General features: G+C 38.6%; 1 protein-coding gene across 1 annotated transcript in view; it reads right to left on the bottom strand.

Annotated features, from left to right (window-relative positions):
- LOC150088255 (intermembrane lipid transfer protein VPS13A-like) overlaps window positions 1-26,517 on the bottom strand; it is a 3,009,916-nt gene that overhangs the window by 2,450,168 nt on the left and 533,231 nt on the right. The window contains exon 15 of the mRNA XM_090370087.1: window positions 20,465-20,605. Within this exon, the coding sequence (XP_090226213.1) occupies window positions 20,465-20,605 (141 nt within the window). The remainder of the gene's footprint in view (window positions 1-20,464; window positions 20,606-26,517) is intronic.

The following is a 26,517-nucleotide window of genomic DNA, read 5'->3' as shown; positions in this document are numbered from 1 at the left end:
TGGATTGGGGACACATTTGCACATCTCCAGTCCACAGGGACTGCTCCTGAGTCCAAGGAAGGTTTCATAATTATGGCTATGGGTTGGCTTACTTCCTTTGCTGTCTCCTTTAATATAACTGGATAGATCTAATTCACCCCAAGGTGCCTTCGTTGCCTAAGTTTAAATTCAACAATTTCTCCTCCATTTTGTTTTCAGTTATTACAAAATCACTTAGCTCCCTGTTAGAGTTTGACAAACATCTGGCCCTCTCCTCCTTGAATAAATCCTCATGTATGAATGCAAAATGCTCGTTTAGTTTGGCAGCTACCTGAGAATGATCATCTATAGTGAAACCATTGATATCAAGTGGACCAATCTGATTCATCCCTTTCCGTTTAGAGTTTACATTAGTAAAGAACTCTTTGCTGTTTTTCTTTGCATCCTTGGCCAAAGATTTCTCGTAATCTGCCTTCGCCTGCCTAACATCCTTTGTGACTTGATTACAGACTAGGCTTATATCTGGTTTTCATACCAACTTATATCAAGTTGGTATGAAAAGATTAAGTTCCTGAAGGCTTTGCATTTAGAATTCACCATTGATAACATTGTCAGTTGATCCTATTGTATAGAATTTAAATGCTCTCTGAGAATACTTTAGTCACCTTTACGAAAGCAAAAACCCTTCCCCTTACCCCTCAGTATATCATTAACTGATAGTAGTTACATCTTTAGGTAAATCCCACATGAGTACACTGTGATCACTGCCACTTAGTGGTTCCTTTATCTGAAGATTATTAATGCATGAAGAATCACTGCTGATAACCAGATCAAGACTATTACTCACTCTGGTTGCCCCTCGAACATGTTGCTGTTGAAAACAATCATCCAATTAATCCACAAAAGTCTTGCTAGTGTGCGAGTGACCAAATCACAAGTTCCAGTCAATATCTGTAAATTTAAATCCCCCATTATAAGACATTCTGATTTACTGGCCCACTATTATTTCTCTGTGCAATTTCTCATTATACTTATCAGATTCATTAGGCCTATAACACATTCTCATTTTCCCCTTTCCCAGTGCTTATGTCACAACACACTGAGTCACCATTGCATTGTTCGGCAATGTCAATTGGATGCACTTCCTTAGATTTTGTGTTTCTTAACTAACAACATAACCCCGCCTCTCTTCCTGTCCTGTCTATCCTTTCTGTACACATTTGTACTACCCAAATTCCAGTTCTGCATCCCTTATATCTGTGTGACACCACGTCTCTGATATCCCAACAATATCTGCCTTTGATGTTTTGAGCAATACCTCAAATTCATCAAATTTACTTACTATACTCCTAGCATTGGTGTACATGCAAGTATTCATACACCTATTCTTACTCTTAGTTACTCTAACACAACCCATGTATTTTCTTGTTCCACGATGACTCCCATATATATGAATCAACTTTATCATATCTATAAATCATCTGAGGTTAGTGGTGCCTCTGTAGCCAGGTGGGCAGAAGCAGCAGTGCGTAGCACACACTTCTTGATCAGACCGGGGTTCGAGCCCATGACCACTAAATACGGAAGATGCGGAAATGTCAGGAAATGACCACCGCATATCCCTGGAGCAATATGGCCTTGGTTGCTAACGCTCCTAAAAACCAAATAACAACAACAACATCAGAGGTTAGTGATTAGTGTTTTAGAAGAGTAGTTGTGGTAAATGGTGACAGAAAGTAAGCTTATACACCATCAGCCAAAAAACACTTCCCACATTGCCTGTCTCGTTCCTCTTCAATAGTTTGTCTAGTTCTTTGAATTTATTCAAAATAGTCATTTCAACAATAAAGGATGGAAGTTTGTCCAACAATCAGCCATCTGCTAGCTGAAGGAAAACTTCTGCAAACATTATTCATCAGATTTGAATTTATGCACCCTCATGAGTGGTGTAGTCTCAATGCTGATGGCAATCTTCCTGAATGAGGAAGATTGCCATCAGCATTGAGCTCATAAGCACCTCAATTAGATCACTTCACAAGCACCTAGTCTGCAGACACTGCAATTTGGAGAACTAAAGCCTTTCTTGGTAAGAGCACCCTCTTGTTCCCTTTAGCAATCTCGTTGCCCTTCTCAGCTCTTCCAGCAGATCTACATTCTTCCTAAAATGAGCCTCCTGACCTGTAAGAAATACTCAAGATGCAGCCTAGCCATTGCTTTGTACAATAAGATAATCACCTCCTTATCTCAGCTAGCAAAATTTTAGTATATCATTAACTAAACCTCATCAGCTGTCCTGGCACCCTCCCTGTACTGAATGTTGGTATGTTAACCTTGGATTACTGTTGCCCATAAGTAGCTTGCTACCAATATTAAACCTCAATTACCACTTCTAAGCAAATTTGTCTAATTTGTCTAGGTCATGCTGTAGTAGTATACTTTCATTCCGTCATTAACTACTCTGTCACCCTTTGTATCACTGCAATATTAGACAATAAGCCTGATAAGCCTTCATCAATATCATGTTAATCTTGGATTACTGCAGCTCGTAAGTACCTTGCATTAACCAATGATAAACCTCAATTGCCAATTCTCAGCAAATCTGCCTAATTTTTCTATGTTATGCTGTAGTAGTAGCATTCCTTAATTACAGTAAATAATCACTCTGCCAAACTTTGTATCACCTGCAGTATTAGACATTAAGCTCGATATGTCTTCATCAATATCATTAATAAATGGAGAAAACAATGGGCCTAGCAATGAACCCTGAGGGACTCCACAAATTACAATTGTGCAAGAAGAGCATGTCCATTGATAACAATTCTCTCTCTTCTCCAACTCAACCATCCCTTTATCTATAATAGTAACTTGTTCTTAATGTCACATTGCTCAACTTTGTACAGCAGCCTTTTATGTGCAGCATTATCAAAAGCTTTCCAAAAATGCAAGTATATGATAACAAAAGTAAATTTGCATCCAGTTTCCTTTGTTATTGCTTCATAGTATTCAATCAGATTGGCAAGACAAAATCATCCCTTAACAAATCATCATGAGGTGCTCTTGGAGCAAGCTTGGTTTTCTTTGTGATGTGATATTTTGCCAATCATCCCAATAAGCTAGAAATGCAGCTTTTTTTTTTTTTTTAATTTATCTTTGTGATTGAATGTATTAAAATATATACAGTGGGGCCCAAACATCTGATGGTAATTTGTTCCACAAAACCCATTGTATGTTGAAAATATTGTAAGTTGAAACTAATAATACAGCCCCAGGGATTCACATCTGGTGAGTATAAGCTTGGCATACCCAGGGTCCTGAGCTGGATATCATCATTCTTCTCTTTCTTGGTGATTCCTTTCTACTTTTCTCTCTCTCTCTCTCTCTCTCTCTCTCTCAAATTTTTTGGCTGGTGCAGCATAAGCCTCAGGCTTCCTTATACCATATAGCTAATAATAATATATTGATTTCCTGTAATTCATTCTAAACTCTAGGCAGGCCACCCCAACAACACATAAAATAGGTATTTCTTACATGTTATATTTGATTTTTATATTAAAAAGGAGTGTTTTATAAAGTATTTAATAAATTGTTATAAAACATCTTAAAATAAAAAAAATTTTAAAAAACCAATAAATTGGCATTTACCATAGACTTGAAGTGCAGGGCTTATGAATTTCGATAGTGTCATAGTGGTGTGGGATTAAATCAGATGTCAAGTGTCTTTTCATCTTTTGCTGCTACTGGAAAAAACTGTCCATTTCAGAAAGCTACAAAAAAGACATTTTTGTAGCTTCCTGAAGTAAGAAAAGACTTTGTCTTCCATTTTGTACATCACGAGTTCAATGTTTTCAGTGTTGGGGTGTTTTTTTTTTTTTTTTACCACTTCTCTTAAAAGCTCCCAACAAGGAATGAGAGTCTTTGACTCTTCAGCTTACACTTTTTGGGTGAATTCTTCCTCTCCAGTTCCTCTTATCATAATTTTCTCCAACTCTTGTATTTGCTCTGTCATTAGCTCATGCCCAATGAACATCAATAAGGTCCTCCACATTCTCTTCATCAATCTCCAGACCCATTGATTTATCAAGAGTGACAATATCATTTGTCAAAACACCATCATCTTCAAATCTGTAAAAGTAATGGATGATTAAAGGCCAGATGTTTTTTTGTCCAGGCTGGATTTAAGCATCTAGTGGAAGCATCATTCCAAGAACTTACAATTAGCCTCACACAGTCCAGGATGTTGTACTTTGACCTCCAAAAATCTTTGAGGGTGAGACAACAGAGGTCACTGCAAACCAACTTGCGAACATTTTTTGGCATAGATTTTCTTGAAGTTTCCAATCACTTGCTGGTCCACTGGTTGAAAAAGAGGAGTGGTGTTGGGTGGCAAAAATTTGAGTTTCACAAAGTCAAATTGTACCTCAAGAGATTGGACAGGTCAGGATCATGGCCAGGCACATTAGCCAGCAGGAAGCTGAAGCTTATTTTTCTCAAGATAACAACTCTTCACTGAAGGACAGAAAACTTCAAGCACCCATTCATTGAAGACATATCTTGTAACCCAGGCCTTCTTATTGTGGTGCCAAAACACTCCCAGCATGCCTTTGTTGATGTTTTGTTGTTTCAATACTCTGGGGTGATACACCAGCAAAGGCTTCAGCTTAAAATCTCCAGAGATATTGGCACCCAACAGGAGAGTGAGACGATCTTCCATAGGCTTATGTCCAGGTAAACTAGCCTCATCCCTAGTGATGAATGTTCTCCTGGGCATTCGCTTCCAGAAGAGGCCAGTTTCGTATAATTAACAAAAATACACTCTGCTTACACACTGGACAAGCACATCAAACAGAAGATAAAGATATAAAGAAATTGTTCGAAGTACTGTAACATGTGGGAATGTTGTGTTGAACAATAACAAAGATGCTAATTGGTTGAGAATAATCATATGAATGATGTTCTGCGTGGCACGCATCTGAAAATTTCCACCAATGCATCATTTCAGCTATATCGAAAAGCCATCAGTTCCGACAAATATCATCAGTTCCTAAAATAAAAGATCGTATGGAAAGTAAATTGGTTCCTGAGAATATCAGATGTCGATGTCATAGAAGTCGAGGCCCACTGTATTAATTTATAAAAGTGTATATAAGTAAGGTCTGTTTATTTGCACTTGTTCTGGTATGGGAAGAAAAGGGTTCTGGGAGGCATCAAGGAGAGACCCTTTATGCTTTTGTAACGGAGAGTGGAACATTTCCTCGTCGCCGAATGTCCAGGGTCCTGGCAATGGGAAGGGAAGGTTCTGCAGTCGGTGTCACTCCAGCCTTAAGAATGGCTGGGGAGGAGCTGAGACAAAGGAACCATGGCTCAGAAGACCACACCCTAGTTTCCACCAGAGGAGGTCTCACAACCTGTCCTGAAGCAAGAGCTTTAACTGGTAAGCCATTATCTCATTTGTGTGAATGTAAACCTCGAACACAACATCAACAGATACCATTTTAATGCTTCCTTTCTAAATATTTAATCTTTGTAATTTAACAATGAAAGGGAACTTCTCCCATGGTTTTTGGTACACAGGAATCTTACAGCAAGGTGCTATGGGAATAAGAAATGGGAAGGAGTGAGCCTGTTCACATTAGAACAGATGTAAGATACTGTAAAGTAATGAGAACATCAAAAGCACTTTGCCTAAGGTTCTTCTGTTATCCAACTGTTCTGTTCTATGTTGAAGTGTTTTGTGAATGTTGTAGCTTGTTAAACCAATGCCAAACAATAAGTCTGCTGAAGGAATAAGTCTAATGATACTAGAATCCAGTATGTTATAAAGATGTTTTTTGCTAACACAATATTATAATTCCTAAACAGATCCATTTTGTTGTTATGAACGGAAGGAAGCCTGGAAGCAATATATATATATACAGATCTTTACTTTTACACAAACAACTAGATGGAGTGCAAGTCTGTACACATGTTTTCTTTTGTTATAATGTCTCATTCTCTCTCTCTCTCTCTCTCTCTCTCTCTCTCTCTCTCTCTCTCTCTCTCTCTCTCTCTCTCTCTGCCTATATTCTCATACACCAGTAGAAACAAGTATGAACCAATAAGGGTCAGAGCGGGGATTGAGTTGACACACTGTGATCGCTCAAATCTTAAATCACAACACGATCCAATGCTGCAGCAATTAAGAGCTAGAACAGCCCTTGATTTGCTGAGAGCACGGATTTTGTCCTAGCCCGACAATCATCTCATTCAGAATAACCATCATAGGAAAAGTAATATGGCCATAACTCAAGGGAATAAACAAGAAAGAGAGAAACCACAGAGAGAGAGAGAGAGAGAGAGAGCCCCTGACACAACTTCCACAACAGCAGATGGAAGTTTGTTCCAGCAATCAACTACCTGCTGGCTAAATGCAAACTTCCACACATCTATTCTACAACTGTCTTTCCTCAATTTGAGTTTACGCCCCCTCAGGTTCATAAACTGAGAAACAGGAAGAATTCCATCAGCATTCAGCACGATCAAACGATTCAAGGTCTTATACACCTCAATCAGATCACCGCACAGGTGCCTAGTCTCCAAAAGCTGCAATTTGCAGAATTTAAGCCTTTCTTGTACTAGTTCCAGCAGCTCTTACGTCTTTCCTAAAATGAGGCCTCCAGACCAGTATACAGTACACAAGGTGTGGCTTGACCATTGCCTTATATAAGGGGACAATCCACCCCCCCCTTCTCCCTGCTAGCAAAATTCCTATATGTCATTGACAAGACCCCATGACCTGCTCCGGCAGCCTGTCTGCACTGTCAGAAAACTTCATATCTGACTGCACAATTTCCCCCAGGTATTTTTCATTCTCCACTAACCTGAGTGCAGTACCACACAGTTGGTACAATTTTCTGGGGTTATTGATACTCATAAGCAGTACTTTGCATTTGTCAATGTTAAACTTCAGTTGTCACTTCTCAGCCCATCTGCCCAATGTTTCTAATTCCTGTTGCAATAGCATACTGTCATTAATGACCCTGCCAACCTTCATGTCATCTGCAAACTTCAACATTAAGCCTGAAATACCTTCATCAATATCAATGATAAATATACAAAACAACAATGGGCTCAACACGAAACTATGAGGAGCCTCCATAGCCAGGTGAGCAGGAGCAGCAGTGAATAGCACACACTTCTTGATTAGACCGGGGTTTGAGCCCATGACCACCAAATACGGAGCATGCAGAAAAGTCACGGATTGCCCACCACAAATCCCCGGAGTAATTGCCCTTAGTTGCTAATGCTCCTAAAAACCAAACAACAACAACAACAACCAAACTATGCGAGACTCCACAAATAACATTGGTGCACAAAGAGCAGTGTCCACTGATTACCACTCTCTGTCTTCTCCCACTCACTAATCCTTTTATCCATTGTAGCAACTTGCCCTTAATGCCATACTGCTCCTATTTGAACAGTAATCTTCCATTTGCAACAGTATCAAAAGCTATCCTGAAATCCAAGAAAAGCATATGATATCAAAATTATTTTTTGCATCCAGTTTCTTTGTGACCACATTAACATAACCAATAAAATTGGTTAGACAAGATTTCCCCTTATCAAACCCATGCTGTGTCTGAACTATAAATGCAGTCTTGTATAGATGACCCTACATTGCTTCTTCAACATGTAATTACAGACCTGTTAAACTAACAGGTCTGTAATTACTCGTGTCACCCTTTGATCCCCCATTTGCGAATTGGCAACACATTTGCACTTCTCCCGTCCGTGGGGACCTCTACTGAATCCAATGATGCTCTCATTATAAGTGGACAGATTCCCATCCACCCCACATGCAGTGATGAGCTGTGAATATTTTAACAATGGGCTCACAGTTTTGCTGACATTTTGATATGAAACTTCCTTGGGGGCACCAACCAAATAAATATGATCGGTCACAGAAGTAACATCATCTGTGGCATCCCCAAGAAGCGCTTCACATGCTCACACCCCTAGTCTATGCTGAGCACTCACTAGTATTGTGATTAGAGCGTGTGACGCATTATTCATGATCGGTACGATATCTCGAGTAAAAGCTGTATTAAGGGGGGGAAAGAGGGGAAATAAATCCCCCTTAACCATGCATATAACTGTTCCAAGGTCCATCTAAAAAAAAAACACTCAAAAACCTGCCACCCTTATTATCGTACCTGAATCCAATAATGTCTCGAGTTCTAACTTTTTAAAATTTTTGAATAGTATGACATTACAATGTTTCAAGTTAGGTTTGAATTTGAAAGTGTCTGCAATTCTGCCCAGACACGATAGAAAGGAGTATATGATAAGAGCCTTGCCAATCAATTCCACCCTGGAGAGATTGTGCAAGGCTAAAGGGGTAGAATTTTTCTCAGCCTGGTCTGTGCTTGTTAACAGGAGAGACTGCTTCAACAGGGATGGAATACACTTAAATAGAAAGGGAGCAAGCGTATTTGCTGATGCTATCGAGGCAGTGTTAGGTGGGTTAGAAAACTGCTAGCTTGGGGGAGGATATACAGACTAATAGATTTACAATAGCAGGAGACAGAGGTGAAAGTGATTGTTACACTGATTCTATTGGAATGAGCAGCAGTTAGGAAAACAAGTTGCTGGGAATTTCAGAGACGACTGGGAGTCATCCCAGAACAAGTAAATACATGGGCCATGCTAGGGTAGCTAGGAATAAGAAAAGGTGCATGTATACTTGCATGTACACCCAGATGTGCCCTAACAATTAAATTAAAATAAACAAGAAAGAAAATAACTCTTTCATTTTTATTTTAATTTCATTGTTATAGCATTTTCACACTTAGGGGTAAAAATTGCTCTTTCCCAATTACGGTAAACTCTTTTAAATTATAACATTCTTGGATATTACATTGAGCAGTACTGGATTTTAAAAATTTCTATATTTCAGAAAGATATACCTATATAGCTGCATCTTAACAAACTGCAAATCAGGAAACTGTAAGGAGGAGGAGAAAAACAGATTTTCGGGCCAAAATATCAAGAAATGGAATTTTTTGGAAAATGGAGGAAGTTTTAATGCACTAATCCACATTGCACTAAAAATTAAATTTCAATGACAAGATGTGCATTTTATATAAAAATACAAGCACTGGACTGCTTGTTAGTATTCAAACATTAATTTACTTTGGATTTTTCTATCTGTGAATTTCTGTTATGATTTGTCTTCTAAATATATCAACTAATTACTGAGTGCTTTGAGAAATGTCAAGTAAAAATTTTGTTTTTAACAATTGAAGTGATGTGCTGTTCTGAAATGGCCATCAAGAACAATTAGCATTATCAGTGGAATATGATTCAATAAAGCAAGCTTATACAGCATCAGCAAAAAAAAAAAAAAAAAAAACACAAGCAATTTCCTCTATCCATTCTCTTCAATAGTATGTCTAGTTTTTCTTTGAATTTATTTAGGTTATGAACTTCCACAACAACAGATGGAAGTTTGTTCCAGCAATTAACCACTCGCTAGCTAAAGTCAAACTTCTGCATATCTATTCTGCAACTATTGTATTCTTAGTGTAGTACTGCCCAAATTGGAAATCAAATCTCTACTTGGCCATATTACAAAAATCAACTAGTAACTTCCACCTACCCAGACTTGCTAACCCAGCCACATAGCTGGGTAGGTTTCAGTGGTCTATATCACTCTACCGCCAAATATCAGTCACACTCAGCACTCTCACTGTGTTGCTTTTCTTCCCTCCCTGGGTTATTCCCCTCCCCATTTTTGCCTGGTGGGACAAACACTCCACTGTCAACTTAGGGGAATGCCTACACCTACATCCCCTTACTCTTACTTTCACCCCCATTTTCTTCTGTACACCCTTACTACCGCACTATACTTCCTTTTCTTCTTCTTTTTTTACTTAGTCACTGATCAGGAAAAAAAGAAGAAAAGGAAGTAGGGTGGGACCCAACGTTTCCTGCACACACACTATTAGCAGTGTGTGTGCAGGAAATGTTGGGTCCCACCAGGTGCCCAGCAGCCATGTGGGAAACCACAGGTGGAGCCTGACTCAAGTGGACCAATCTGATGAATCAGATTGGTCCACTTGATATCGATGGGTCAACTGTTGATGATCCTGCTCAGGTAGCTAACAAACTAAATGAATATTTTGCATCGACATTCACACATGAGGAGTTATTTAGCGAGGGGAAAGCCAGAGGTGTATTCAACTCTAGCAGTAAGCTAGAGAATCTTGTAATAACTGAGAGTAAAGTGGAGGAGAAATTGTTGAAGATAAACACAAGAAAGGCACCTGCGGTGGATGGGATCTATCCAGTTATATTAAAGGAGGCAGCAGAGGAAGTAAGCAAACCCTTAGCCATAATTATGAGAGCTTCCTTGGACTCAGGGGAGGTACCCACAGACTGGAGATGTGCAAATGTGACCCCAATTCACAAAGGAGGATCAAAGGCTGACACAAGTAATTATAGACCTGTGAGTTTAACTTCTGTTCCAGGAAAATTAATTGAGGCACTAGTTAAAGAAGCACTGCAGTATCATTTAGACAAGACTTCAGTTATAGCTCGGACACAGCATGGTTTTGTTAAGGGGAAGTCTTGCCTGACCAATTTGATTGGATACTATGATGTAGTCACAAAGGAACTGGATGCAGGGAATAACTTTGATATTATATACTTGGATCTTAGAAAGGCTTTTGCTACTGTTGCACATGGAAGACTGCTGCACAAATTGGAGCAGTGTGACATTGGAGGCAAATTGCTGCTGTGGATAAAGGGGTGGCTGAGGGGGAGAAGACAGAGATGGTAATCAATGGACACTGCTCGTCGTGGACTAATGTTATTAGTGGAGTCCCTCAGGGCTCAGTATTGGGTCTATTATTGTTTTCTGTATTCATAAATGATATTGATGATGGTATATCAAGCTTAATGTCGAAGTTTGCAGTCAATACAAAGGTAGGCAGGGTTGTTAAGGACACTACTGACACTATGCTGCTGCAACAGGATCTGGAAAGGTTGAGCAGATGGGCTGAGAGGTGGCAAATGAAGTTTAACATTGACAAATGTAAAGTACTACACATGGGAAACAGCAACCCCAGAGCAACGTATCAACTCTGTGGTACTACACTGACAGTGGTAGAGAATGAAAGAGACTTGGGGGTGGTTGTGCAGGCAGATATGAAGTTCTCTGAGCAGTGCAGACGGGCTGCAAGAGTAGCTCATGGAGTATTGTCAATGATATACAGGAATTTTTCCAACAGGGATAAGGAGGTGATTATTCCATTGTATAAGGCAATGGTCAGGCCACACCTAGAGTACTGTATACAGGTCTGGAGGCCTCATTTCAAGAAGGATGTAGAGCTGCTGGAATGAGTGCAGAGAAGGGCAACAAGATTAGTGACTGGAACAAAAAGGGGTGCTCTTACGAAGAAAGGCTTAAGTTTTGCAAATTACAGTGTCTGTAATTTGCAAAACTTGTCTGGAGACTAGGCACCAGCGAGGTGATCTGATAGAGGTGTATAAAGCCTTGAATGGTTTGAGCATGCTCAATGCTGATGGGATTCTTCCTCTTGCTCAGAATAATCACCTGAGAGGGCATAAATTCAAATTGAGGAAAGACAGATGTAGGATAGACATGCGGAAATTTGCCTTTAACCAGTGGGTGGTTGGTTGGTGGAACAGACTTCCATTCCTTGTCGTGGAAGTTGATAGCCTAAATAAGTTTAAGGCTCAGCTGGACAGGTATTTTGAACGAACAGAGCGGTGAAGTGGAAGTGATTTTTTTTTTTTTTTTTTGGCTGATGCTGCATAAGCTTGCTTTCTTGCATCAAATGCTTCTACTAATGCTAATACTAATGTTTTCCAAAGGTGAGACCATTGTTTCCTGCATGTTGTTTTAATGACAGATTTGTAATTGGTGTAGGGAACTTTTAGTTGTCTGGAAGATCCAGAGTTGGGATGTTTTGCAGCAGCATCCGCATGTTCATTACCTGAGATGCCAACATGACCAGGAATCCAGCAGAAGGTAACCTTCTGATTGAATGTTTGATAGTGAAATAACTTAGATCGGATCTCTTTAAGAATGGGATGAGAGGGAGAAAAGGTAGATTGAATGGCAGTGATTGCACTTAAGGAGTCTGTATATATATATCAAAGATTCCTTGATATGGTAGTTGTTTATATTATCTAGAGCCAGTTTTATTGCAAATAATTCTGCAGTATAGATACTGCATTCAATGAAAAGAGACACAGCTACTGAGAAGGTGGAAGAAACTGCTGCAGCACCTACAGTTGTATCTGTTTTGGAGCCATCAGTATAGATATGTACTTTTCTTGAGTTTTCCAAGGAATGCGATTTATGGAGCTGTTGAAAATTTGTATTAGCCAGGGAGGTCTTCCCCCATCTTAAAAAGAAATTGTCACAGAGAGGTACGAATTCAGTCCAGGGAGGTTCAGGAATACCAAGGTCTTGGAAGACATTCTGAAAATTAATGTTCCAACTGATCATGAGCACTTGCAATCGAAGCCCTGCGGGGCGATTCTCATTAGGTTTATTGTGATATAGCATGGTGTATTGAGGGTCAAACAAGTGCTGCCAGCTAGGATGTGATGGAATACTCTTAATCTTTAGTTCATAGTTACATTATAAGGATTTTCTCCTTAGATGCAATGGAGGTTCATTTGCCTCAATATACAGGCTGTGGACCGGAGATGTTCTGAAGGCTCCCACAGCTATCCTAAGGGCACTATGCTGTATGGTGTTCAGACGTAATAGTGAACTGTTCCTAGTGGAGTCATAGACAGGTGATCCATAATCTAAATGTGATCTTATTAAAGCTCTATAAAGATGAAGGAGAGAGCTTCTGTCAGCACCTCAGGACATAGCTGAAACGGCTCTTAGGATGTTCAGTTTTTTAAGACACATGGTTCTAAGGTAAGATATGGGAAGCAAAATTAAGTTTATCTAAATGTAACCCCAACAGACGAAAATTGTTAGTGACAGGTATCAGGCTGTTTTTCAAAAATTTTCAACGGCAGTCTGAAACTGCCGCAGAAAAATTAATCTTATGCTTTTCTGCGGATTCTTTAATTTGTTGAAAGGTTGGGTTATAGGTGGATATTGCTGATATGCTGGCAAATGATTCCGCTAAGGTATTTGCTATTTTTCCCGGTGATGACAACTCTTTCCCTTCCCAATTAATATGACTGAACATATTTGCCACTGAGCATTTGAATTTTCCTCCAAATGATTCTACTATCTGTGTCCTTATTTATACTTGAGGAAAAGCTAATCCAGGCTTCTTTCTTTGCATTTCTTCTTAATTTATGGAACTTGGCTTTCAATCTTTTGAAGTTAATTAGGTTACTAGTTGTGAGGTCTTTACGAAATAAATTCCAAGATCTATTTTTTTCCTGTTTCGCATGCGTACAATCTTGGTTCCACCAGTAGTTACTGTATTTCCATTTCCCTGGTAAAGATTTTGGTATTGCAATGGTAGCAGCTAGTAATATTTGACTAATAATGTGTTCTGTGACATTTTCTATGGTCTGAGATTGTATTATTTTATCATCTAACTGAACATGAGAGGCATGTTCACTCCATTGTACCCTACGGAATTTCCAAATGGAGTGATGTAGTGAAGGGGAGTTTGCAGAGAATTGGCAAGTGATCACTGTTCAGTGGATTTTCAAGAACAGACCACTCCATAATAGTATATATGGAGGGAGAACAGATCAAGAGATCTATTGAACTCATGGATCCAGTCGAAAAATGAATGTAGGTTGGCTCGCCAGTATTTAAAATGGTGAGTTGATAAGCATCAAGAAAGGATTCTATTAGCTTACCTCTCTTGTCAATTGTTAAAGATCCCCACAGCGAATGTTGTTGTTATTTGGTTTTTAGGAGTATTAGCAACTAAGGCCATATTGCTCCAGGGATATGCGGTGGTCATTCATAGACCTTTCCACATCCTCCATATTTGGTGGTCACGAGCTTGAACCCCAGTCTAATCAAGAAGCATGTGCTATGCACTGCTGCTCCTGCCCATCTGGCTATGGAGGTAGCCTCCACAGCGAATGTGCATTGAAGTCTCCGAGCAAGCAGAATGGAGCTGGTAGCTGGCCTATTAGATTTTCTAGGTCATCTGAAGAGAATAAGAAATTAGGAGGGATATATATTGATGCTCTTATAAGAGTGATGCCAATTACAATACGCACTGCTACTACTTCAAAAGGGGTCTGAAGAGCAATATGTTTCGATGGAACGGTGTATCTAACAAGAATTGACACTCCTCCATGGGCTGGTGAGTCTATTCTCCTATCTCATCTGAAGATTGTGTAATTTTTGATGGTGGGACACACTCGTGCATTTAAGTAGGTTTCCTGTAGGGATATGCCTGCTAGACCATACCGGTCGATGAGATCATATAAATTGTCTTTTGTATTGCGAAAGCCTCTACAATTCCATTGGAGGAATCTTTCCATTAAGTGGTTTTGTTGTTTATTTTTGTTTCTGACTGCTTTTTAGTTGAAACTTGCTTGCATCAATCCAATTTCACTTTCTCTTTCTTTGGAAAGTAGGGACGTGTGATGTCCATCTCATCAGTTGCATGAAGTTCTAATATACCATCGTCTGATTCACTGCATTGGTCAACATCCATTTCTGTTGAAACTGGTGGGTTCAGTACCTTAGTTTTTGCCACTTTTGGTTTTGCTGTTTGAGGCATGTCGGTTGGAATGGTAATTGGGGTGTTACTGGCTTGTTCAGTTTTTTGTTGTGAAGGACACTGCTTGGAAGCAGACAGCAAGGAACGTGCCCCATCAGCGATGGATATATTTGGAGGAACAGTAACATCTGTTTGGATACCTACTGACTGAAATTGTTTAGCAGCAGTGGTATATGTACGCTTTGGTTTTGTTTTGAGTATTTGTCTTCTCGCCTCTGAGTATGTGACTTTATTCTCAACTTTATATTTTTGGATTTTTTCCCCTTGTTTCCATAATTCGCATATTTAGGAAAAACCTTTACAGTTTGGGCAATGAGAAGTAGCAGTGCATTCAGATTGATTATGATCCTTTGATCCACAATTTAGACATATTGCCTCACCTCTACATGCAGTTTGGGAGTGTCCATAATATTTTTGGCACTTATAGCACCTGATTGGATTCGGGATGTAAGGACGGACACAGCAATGAAGATAGCCTGCTTTAACAGATATTGGTAGGATAGGAGAGCTAAAAGTGAGGATTATACTCCTTGTGGGAATAAGAATACCATCTTTCCGGGTCAAGATTCTCCTTGTTTGGATTACATTTTGTTCTCGAAGCTCTTGGACTATTTCCTCTTCTTCTTCTCCTTCTTTATCTTCGCATTCTTCCCACGTTTATATCTGATCGGCATTTCCATCCTTAACTCTTTTCCTCCATTCCTCCCTATCCTGGGCTTCTGCTCTCCTCCATCCTCTCTCTTTTAAATCCTCTGCCACCTTGTCCTTCCATCTCAGCTTAGGTCTTCCCCCTTTTCCTCTTCCTCTTCCCTATCACCTCCAACTTTTCACACCTCTTCCCCACATACTCCTCACTTCTTCGTTCCACATGTCCAAGCCACCTCAACCTAGATTCCTGCATTTTCTTGATTAGACCGGGGTTCGAGCCTATCACCACCAAATATGGAGGATGCGGGAAGGTCAGGAAATGACCACCGCATATCCCGGAGCAATATGGCCTTAGTTGTTAATGCTCCTAAAAACCAAACAACAACCAACCCTGACCTTTCCGCATCCTCTGTATTTGGTGGTGATGGGCTCGAACCCCGGACTAATCAAGAAGCGTGTGCCACGCACTGCTGCTCCTTCCCACCTGGCTACAGAGGCGCCTCTTTTCCTCCTGCAGTTTTATAGAACTCTCATCTTCTACATTCAATACCATATATTCTGTCTTTGTTCTACTTATCCTCATGCCTCTCTCTTCCAATGCTTTCCTCCATTCCTCCAATTTCTTCTCTACCTTTCCTTGGGATGGTTTGCACAGTACGATATCATCCATGAACAGCATACTCCATGGTGTTCTACTCTTCACTTCTCTACCCAACATATCCATTACCAGATCAAACAGATATGGGCTAAGAGCTGATCCCTGGTGCAGTGCAACTTCTACAGAGAACCCCTCAGTCATACCTACACTACTCTTAACCTGAGTCACCACTCCCTCATACATTTCCTTCACAAGCCTTACGTACTTTTCTGATGCACCCTTCTCTCTCATGCATCTCCATACCTCTTGTTTGGGCACTCTATCATATACCTTTTCCAGGTCTATGAGCACCATGTGCAACTCTACTTGCATCTCCCTGTATCTTTTCATCACCTGCCTTAAAGCAAAGACTGCATCTGTTGTTCCTCTTCCAGGCATGAAACCAAACTGTTCCTCTCCTATTTCCGTCTCCTGCCTTATCCTTCCTTCCACAATTCTTTCCCAGATCTTCATCGAATGAAACATTAACTTTATTCCCCTGTAGTTCCCACATTCCTGCACATCAACCTTTCCTTTATAGATTGGCACAAGTATACTTTCCCTCCACTCATTGGGTATCCTCTCCTGCTGCCACAGTTTTTCCATAAAGTCCCATAGGATATCGATCCCTTCTTCTCCCAGACTTCTCCATACCTCCACTGGTATCTGATAAACACCTACTGCTTTCTCCCCTCTTCATTTTTCCGAGTGCGCTTTCCACTTCTTTCCTGCTTATGCCTTCCACAACTCTTTCATTCGTCTCTCCATCCTTGCATAATGCTCTTGGGTTTTCCTCATTTAATAACTTCTTAAAATAGTCTTTCCACCTTTCCTTAATCTTCTCTTTGTCCTGTATAACCACTCCCCCTCTCATCTTTTATCTTCTGTTTCATTGATGAGAAGTCCTTTGATACCTTGTCTCTCGCTTTGGCTATTCTCATCAATTGTCTATCTCCATCTTTCCTTTCCAGTTTCCCATAGGCCTCATTCACTGCCCTTACCTTTGCTATTGCCACAGCCCTTTTTGCCTCCTTATTTGCTAATTTATATGCTTCTTTATCTTCCTGGCTACCTGTTAAATCCCATCTTTTCTTCATCTCCTTCTTTTGTTTTATCACCGATTGCACTTCCTCATTCCACAACCAAGCCTCCTTTCCCTCTGGCATTCCCTTTCCTGATGTTTTCCCCAACAACTCTTCTCCAACTTTCCTTATGATACAACTATTTAACTTCCACCACTCTTGCCGTCTTCCAGTAACTTTATTATGGGGAGTGACTTTTATTGGTTGTCCACCAAAGGTAGTCAGCTTTAATAACTTTGCAGAATGTTGAGATTTAATGGTCTCTACAAGAATATTCCTTACTATTTTCGGTGAACAATACAGACAAAATACATTTTTGTATAAGGAATGGTGATAACTTACTCAGAGGCTGCTCTGAGAGAAAGAGAGAGAGAGAGAGAGAGAGAGAGAGAGAGAGAGAGAGAGAGAGAGAGAGAGAGAGAGAGAGAGAGTGTGGAATGAGGAATGATGGTATCTCCTCTTGAAGGGTTGTTCTCAGCCTCTTGGGTTGAGAGAAGTCATTTTCATTGTCATTTGTGTTGTCTCGTCTTGAGCTCAATGGCTCTAAAGGTGGATACATATTTGTATCCATCTTTGCTCCTTTCAGCCCTGGGAGAGTGGATTTCTTCTCCCAGATTACTGGCACTGCCACGGGGAGGTAGGAGCACTGCCATTAGAGTGACCAAGTGGTATAAAAATTAGTATGTTAATTTAAGGAAAAAAGAAGAAAGGTGTTTTCCTTTCTTAAACTTGCTTATGATTTGTAAGACTAAGTTGCTTAATAATAGAAAAGTAAGAAAACTTTTATAACTGAAACAAAACTATATCTTTGAGAAAACGCTCTAGAAATCACTCAGGAAATTGCTTGATCACTATAACGCTTGGCACCCGGGGCTAGAGATGTAAGTGATTTTTGCATTGCTTCTATTAGATTAGAGAGCAGGATGATATGGTTTTCATGGACTGGTGTGAGTCATCACGGGACAAATATATGCATGGGCTGTGTTAGAGTAACTAAGAATAAGAATAGGTGCAAGCATACTTGCATGTACACTAATGCCAGGAGTATAGTAAATAAATTTGATGAATTTGAAGTGCTGGTCAAGACATCAAAGGCAGATATTCTTGAGCTATCAGAGATGTGGCATCATACAGATATAAGCAGTGCAGAATTGGAATTTGGGGAGTACAATGTGTATAGAAAAAATAGACAGGACAGGAAAAGAGAAGGGATTATGCTGTTAGTTAAGAAACACATAAAAAATAAGGAAGTGAATCCAGTTGACATAGATGGGCAGTGCAATGTTCAGTCAGTTTGGTGTGACATAAGCACTAGGAAAGCAACAATGAGAGCAAGAGTGTGTTATATGCCTAATGATTCTAATGAGTACATTGAACAGTTGTACAAAGAAATAGAGTGGGCCAGTAAATCAGAATGTCTAATGAGGGATTTTAACTACCCAGATATTGACTGGAACTTGTGGATTGGTCACTCGCACACTAGCAATACCTTTGTGAATTGATTGGATGATACAGCAGCAGCATGTTCATGAGGCAACGAGAGGGAGTAATACTCTTGATGTGATTATCAACAGTGATTATTTGTGCATTAAGAATTTGCAGATAAAGGAACCACTGGGTGGCAGTGATCACGGAGTACTGATGTAGGATTTACTTCAAGATATTACTACCATCAGGGGTAAAGGGAAGGGTTTTTGCTTCCATAAAGGTGACTACAGTGGTCTCAGACAGTTTTTAAATAGTATACAGTGGGACCAACTGATGATGTTACCGGCAGCAAATTCTAAATGTGAAGCATTCAAAGAAGTAATTGTGGAAGCAACTAGGTTTTTCATACAGATTAAGAAATACTGTTCAGGTCCAAATGGATGTCAGAAGAACTAATGAGACTCATGGCATAGAACAAAAATGCATGGGATGCATATAAATTATCAAGCAACACAGAAGCATATGATAGTTATAAGTTAATCTGTGATCAAGTCACAAAGAAAGTTAGGGAAGCAAAGACAGATTAGGAGAAATCTTTGGAAAAGGATGCTAGGAAAAACAGCAAGGGATTCTTTAATTATATAATCTCTAGAAGGAAAGGGATGAAACAGAATGGTCCATTTGATATTGATGGTTTGACTGTTGATGATCCTGCTCAGATAGCTGATAATCTGAATGAGTATTTTCCATCTACATTCACACATGAGGAGTTATTAAGGTAGGAAAATGCCAGAAGTATATCAAACTGTAACAGGGTGCTTAATTGATTTTGTAATAACTGAGAGCAAAGTGGAGGAGAAATTGCTGATGTTAAACATAAGAAAGGCACCTGGTGTGGATGGGATCTATCCAGTTATTAAAGGAGGCGGCAAAGGAAGTCAGCAAACCCCTAGCCATAATTATGAGAGCATACTTGGACTCATGGGAAGTCCTCACAGACTGGAGATGTGAAAATATATCACAAAGGGGGATCTAAGGGTTACACGAATAATTACAGATCAGTTAGTTTAACTGGTCTGGGGAAAATGATGGATTCATTGATTAAAGATGCATAGCATGTTCATCTAGACAAAACTGCAGTAATAATTCAGACACAGCATGGGTTTGTTAAGGGAAAGTCTTGTCTGACAAATTTGATTGGATACTATGATGTGGTTACAAAGGAAATGGATGCAAAAAATTTGATATCATATACTTGGATTTCAAGAAAGCTTTTGAAGCTGTTGCGCACGGAAGACTACTGTACAAATTGGAATAGTATGGCATTAAGTGTAAGTTGCTACAATGCATAAAAGGATGGTTGAGTGGGAGAAGACAGAGAGTGGTAATCAATGGATGTTGCTCTCCGTAGACTAATGTTATTAGTGGAGTCCCCGGATTCAAGTTGGGCCTATTTTGTATATTTATCAATGATATTGATGAAGGAATATGAAGCTTAATATCATGATTTTAACATCATGACCATAGCCACTTGCAAATTTATGAAGTTTCCAGGAAATTTTCCCATGAATTTTATGAGTTTATCAGATTGTCTATATCATTCACTTAGAATAAAATACATACTATGTTCAGAACTCGTTGACAATTTCTTTGTAACTGTCTATGGCAATACTGGTATTATTATTAATGAAAGTACAAAAATATGGGAATTGATCAGTTACTTATATCAATAAGTTACTGATCAATTTGTTATTCATTTATTTATTATTTTTTTTTTCTACTGTATATATATTAGCAAAATAACATGCAAATTACCAGTTAATCAGGCCCAGACAAGGAAACAAACAAAATCACAAAATACAAAAAAACTAAAAAATTAGAACTCCTTCCTGACAATTATATATTTCAACTTTAACATAAATTCAATTTAAATGTAAAAGCAGAGAATGTCAATTTACCTTATGATTGCTTATTGCATATTCCAAGCCGGTCCTAGTGAGTTGAACTAACATAGAAAATTTATCAAACACCACTTTTTTCATATCATCCAATGTTACCTTATAAATTTTGAAGAAATTTATTATTTCTGATATAGAATGCTGAAAGAAAAAAAAGAAAACAAACACATTTAAGTCTCTAAACATACAAAATATATAATGATGCTGTATCAGTGAGCTCACAGAAATTACAGTTTTATTTGCATTTTAACATTATGATGTACTGTAAAGTAGTTAAAATAAAAAATAGGACCTAACACACACATTTTATATTACCCAAATGTTATGATTTTTCAGGATTAATATTATTTTTTCATGTAGTAAACCTGCCATTTTACAGACTAATGGGAGAAGAAAAGTCTGTTATTACCATGTCAAACAATAAAAATAAAATTTTATTTAAGCTTCCCTTAAATAAAATCATCATTTTGTGACTCCACCTTCACTTTAATGATTGCTACATAGGCCGCCATAGCTTAGTAGTCAGGCACGAGGGTACATAAGTACATGTGCCTTGAGTGACCAGAGTTCAAGTCCGTGACTGCTGAATACAGTGCTGTTTCTTGTATTCTGTCTATCTTGTGAACTCCTCTGACCGTTTGGTCAACCCGGAGTATAAACAGAAAATTTATTTTTATTTTATAGTACGTACAGGCTAGTTCAATGTCCATCCAAGTTGGATGCATAGTGAGCTGCCTACTCCAATACAGCAAAAAAAAAACAGATGTTATGAGATAATTATGCGAAATCTCACCTTAGTGAGATTTCACATAATTTCAAGTATTCATTCCTCCAATAGTTTGTCTTCCTTGAATTTATTTAAGTTATCAACTCCCACAACAACAGATGGAAGTTTGTTCCAACAATCAAACATTCACTGGCTAAAGCCAAACTTTCACACATTATCTGCAGCAATCCTTCCTAAATTTGAATTTGTGCTCCCTCATGTATGAAGTCTGAGCAAGAAAAAGAATCCTATCAGCTTGAGCTTGCTCAAATGATTCAAAGCCTTAAACATCTCAATCAGATCACCCGGAGGTGCCTTGTATCCAGATGATGCCATTTGCAGTACTTAGGCCTTTCTTGGTAAGAGCACCCTTTTGTTTCCATCACCAATCTCATTGCCCTTCTCTGAACTCGTTCCAGCAGCTCTACATCCTTCCTAAAATGAAGTCTCCAGATCTGCATGCAGTACTCAAGATGTAGCATGGCTACTGCTTTATACAATGGGATAATCACCTCCTTATCCATGCTAGCAAAATTCCTGTATATCATTGACCAAATCCCATGGGCTATACTGGCAGCCTGCCTGCATTGCACATAAAATTTCATATCTGATTGCACAATTACCACCAGGTCTTTCTCATTTTGCACTACCCTGAGCATAGTACCACACACTTCATACATTATTCTGGGATTACTGCTACCCATTGCATTTGTCAATGCATTTGTCAATGCAAATTACTCAATGAAAACTTCACTTGACATTTCTCAGACCATCTGCTTAACCTTTAGCTGTTGTAGTAACATATCATCATTCCTATCATTAACCCATCCTGCCAACCATTATATCATCTGCAAACTTGGACATTAAGTGTGGTATGCTTTCATCAATATCATTCATAAATATCGAAAAACAACATTGGGCCCAACAACAAATCCTGGGGGAATCCAATAATAACATTAGTCCCCAAAGACCAGTGTCTATTATTACCACTCACTATCTCCTTCCACTTAACTATTCCTTTATCCATAGTAGCAACATATCATAATTGCAACAGTGCTCCAATTTGTACAGCAGTCTTTTATATGCAACAGTATCAAAAGCTTTAATGAAATCCAAGTACAGTAAAGTGCATATGAAAATAAATTTTAAAAAATTACCATAGGGCCTTTATAAAAAGACAATATATTTATCCATCGATAGATGAATAAATGTATTGTCTTTTTATACATTTATCAGGTGACGTTGGCATTGCACACCAATGCCACTCGATCGTTGCTGTGAATACCACTTCAATATAGCTTCTTCCAGTCACTTCTTTTGGCTTTTTTTTAAATATCTGTCTATTTGATACGCTCCTTTTATCACTCCCTACATAGAATTTTAAAGCAAATGCCTTTATAGATTCTTTTTGTTTTTTCAATATCTGATGCAGTCTATTGGCCAATACATTCTTCAGCAAATCTTTTTTCCAAGAACACCATTTTAAAGTTATTCTATCATTTTGAGCTTGTTAATGATAGTTAAAGTAACGTGTTTTCTTTTTATTCCACTTTTCAATTCGTACGAACCCCATAATCATATAAAATATGTTAACTTGTGTACATATATATGTATAAAGAAGTATGCAAATGAATCGATAAGCAATAACATCCATCCGACTCAGAGTCAATAACAATAGTGAACAACAAGCAAGACAATGTAATGTATGTTCCATCTCTCTCTCTGCGCAGTCGATCAGCACGTAGTCAGAATGACTTATGTGCCTTCCTAAATCCTGTGTCTTTCAAAGAACTCAACTGAACAGAAGTTTTCATATTTCGATCCGGATTAACTGTAAATGGATTAGTGAGGGTTTACTGTATATGATATCAAAATTACTTTTTGCATCCAGTTCCTTTGTGACCACATCATAATATCCGATTAAACTGGTCAGACAAGGTTTCACCTTAACAAATACATGCTGTGTCTGAAGTATAACTGTAGCCTTGGCTGAAGAACCCTATGAGGTCGAGTGTTGGATTCATATTATAATTCCTTGTATGCACCTACCAAGAGAATAGAACTTTAAGTAGTCTTATCTAGATGATCCTGCATTACTTCTTTAACAGTGACTCTATTATTTTCCCTGGAACAGAAGTTAAACTAAAAGGACTGTAATTACTCGTGTCACCCTTTGATCCCCCATTTGTGAATTGGGGATACATTTGCACATCTCTAGTCTGTGGGAACCTCCCCTGACTCCAAAGATGTCCTCATAATTATGACTAAGGGTTTGCTTACTTCCTTCACTGCCTCCCTTAATATAATTGGATAGATCTCATCCACCCCAGTTGCCTTCCTTATGTTTAACTTCAACAATTTCTCCTCCACTTGCTCTCAGTTATTACAAAGTCATTTAGTTCCCAGTTAGATTGTGATAAAAAAGTCTAGCCTCTATTTCACTAAAGAATTCGTCAGGTATGAATGTAGACACAAAATACTTATTCAGCTTGTCAGCAACCTCAGCAGGATCATCAACAGTCAAACCTCCGATATAAAGTGGAACAATTCGAATCATCCCCTTTCTTCTAGTGCTTTAATAAGGAATGAAGCCTTTGCTTTTTTTCTGTGCATACTTTGCCAAAGATTTCGTGTAATCTGTCTTTGCTTGCATAATGTCCTTTGTGACTTGATTACAGACTAGTTTATATCTACAATAGGCTTCTGTGTTGCCTGATAATTTATATGCATCCCATGCATTTTTAATCTCTGCCATGAGTCTCATTAGTTCATTTGACATCCATTTAGGCCTAAACCTTGAACAGTATTTCTTGATTTTTTGTGGTGCAAAAAGAACAAGGTTATAGTGCGCATGAAAAAGATAAAATTCAAAAAAGATGAGTTTGGTAACCTTTAAAAAGGTTATCTTGTCAAAAGTTCACATATATGAAGGAGTATTAATAAATAAAATTCAGTATAAGGTTAAAAAAAAATTCTATATTTCGCAGGTGTATATATATTAATCGATTTTAAAAATTTAAAGACTGCTGACACATTGTCATCGTCAGTTAAAATCTGACTGAGTGTACATGGCTCAGTCAGATAGGTAAAAGTGGTAAAATGAGCATTTCTAAAACTGGTGCAGTCGGATAAAATATGTTGAATAGATAAAAAGGTGTCGCATTGCTCATATGAAAAGCCACGATTAATTCCTTGAATGTTTCCTATTTAGAATTGGCTAATGGTAACATCATCAGATGGTCCCACTGTATAGAATTTAAAATCTGTCTAACACTGTAGTCACCTTAAGAAAGCAAAAACCATTCCCTCTGCCCTTCATGGTAGATGGTAGTTAAATCCCACATCAGTACACTGCGATCACTTCCACCTAGTGGTTCCATTATCTGCAGATTCTTAACGTATAAATAATCACTGCTGATAATCAGATCAAGACTATCACTCCCTCTAGTTACCTCTCTAACATGCTGCTATAGAATACAGTCAACTAATAAATCCACAAAAGTCTTGTTAGTGTGCGAGTGATCCACCCACAAGTTTCAGTCAACATCTGGAATAAAACCTCCCATTATAAGACATTCTGATTTACTGGCCCACTTTATTTTTCTGTACAGCTGTTCATGGTAGTTATCATTGTAATTAGGCCCATAACACACTCCTGCTCTCATTTTTGCTTTCCCAGTGCTTATGTTACACCAAACTGACTCAGCTTGCATGGGCCACCAAATCAGCTGGTGCACTGGCTTAGATTTTACATAGTTCTTAACTAAGAGCATAACCCCTTCTATCACATCTGTCCTTTCTGTGTACATTGTACACCCCATATTCAAATTCTGCATCCCTTATTTCTGAGTGACACCATGTCTCTGATATCCTAATACTGTCTGCATTTGATGTCTTTTGATGACCGGCACTTCAAATTCATCAAATTTATTTACTACACTCCTAGCATTGGTGTACATGCAAGTACACATGCTCCTGTTCTTACTCTTAGTAACAGTAACACAGCCCATCTATTTACTTGTTTCATGATGACACCCAATAGTCCTTGAAAATTCCCAGCACCTTGCTTTTCAACTGGTGCACTTTCCAACAGAAGCAGTGCAAGAATCACTTTCACTTCTGAAAGTGAAAGTGATTTCACTGTAAATCTATTAGTCTGTGTATCCCTCCCCAAGCTAGCAGTTTTCCTACCTTCCTAACACTGCCTCAATAGCATCTGCAAATATTCTTGCAAACTTTCTATTTAAGTGTATCCCATTCCTGTAGAAGCTGTCTCTCCTGTTAAAAAGCATATACCACACTGAAAAAAATTATACCACATGAGCTAAATCAATTGACAAGGCTCTCATTATATACTCCCCCCTATTGTGCCTATGCAGAATTGTAGACTTGGCTGGAGAATTTAAGAATATGTTCGTCCGAGCACTACAGTCTTAATAGGGATAAGGGCTATCGCATTCATCCACTCTTTAAAGCCCTTATTCTATGAAGAGATGAACGGTGTAGTGTGGCGCGTCCACTTTCCAGTTCCAATTCACGAAAAGTGAACCATGTGCAGACGCCATAGTTTGTGTCGCAGACCTGCTGAGACATATGTGGTACATATAGATTGTCAGTCATCTTGCAATGACTATAGCTGATGAAAGTGAACGCTGCTGCCGAAAGCTGCTGTGTTAGTGGTTCTAGTAATTTTAAACAACTTTTATCGCTTTTAATTTTATATATTTTATTGTATTTTATTCTTGTTATACAACATTTATTTTATTTTGTTTTAATATACAGTTATACGACCAGTATGCATGTATTTGATTTTACAGTATTTTATTTTATATTATCATAATAAAAACGTTTTACAGATTCAAGTGTGTTATTTAGTAGCATTACAGATGAATTGTAGACACTTTCAAATTTAACTCTAACCCACTTTCAAATTTAACTCTAACTTGCGACTTTTTTTCAACATTGACCTGTACTTGCTAAGTAAGTCTGTGGATCTCCTACCCTTAATGTCATTAATCTAACTTGTACAAAAATATCATCTTTGTGCCCTTAAAAGATGATATCTGCTCTTCAAGATCACCAACATTCGCTTCTGGCAGATTCACCCTGATTCTACCTATCCTTTTTGCACAATATAGGTACATGATATCTACCTATCTTTTTTGCACCTAGTTGTTTCCAGTAATAACAATAGAATTACTGGAAACAACTAAGTCCTGTGGGACCAGCACATCCTACCTTTGGGGTTGCTGCTGTGTTGCCTGATGATCAACTGCAAGCTTTGGTC

Source organism: Mastigoproctus giganteus, chromosome 3 (genome assembly GCF_048544385.1).
Source record: "Mastigoproctus giganteus isolate SK-2022 chromosome 3, ASM4854438v1, whole genome shotgun sequence".
Taxonomy (NCBI): domain Eukaryota; kingdom Metazoa; phylum Arthropoda; class Arachnida; order Uropygi; family Thelyphonidae; genus Mastigoproctus; species Mastigoproctus giganteus.
Note: the sequence above shows the minus strand (reverse complement) of the source record. Positions and strands in the feature narration are given on the sequence as shown.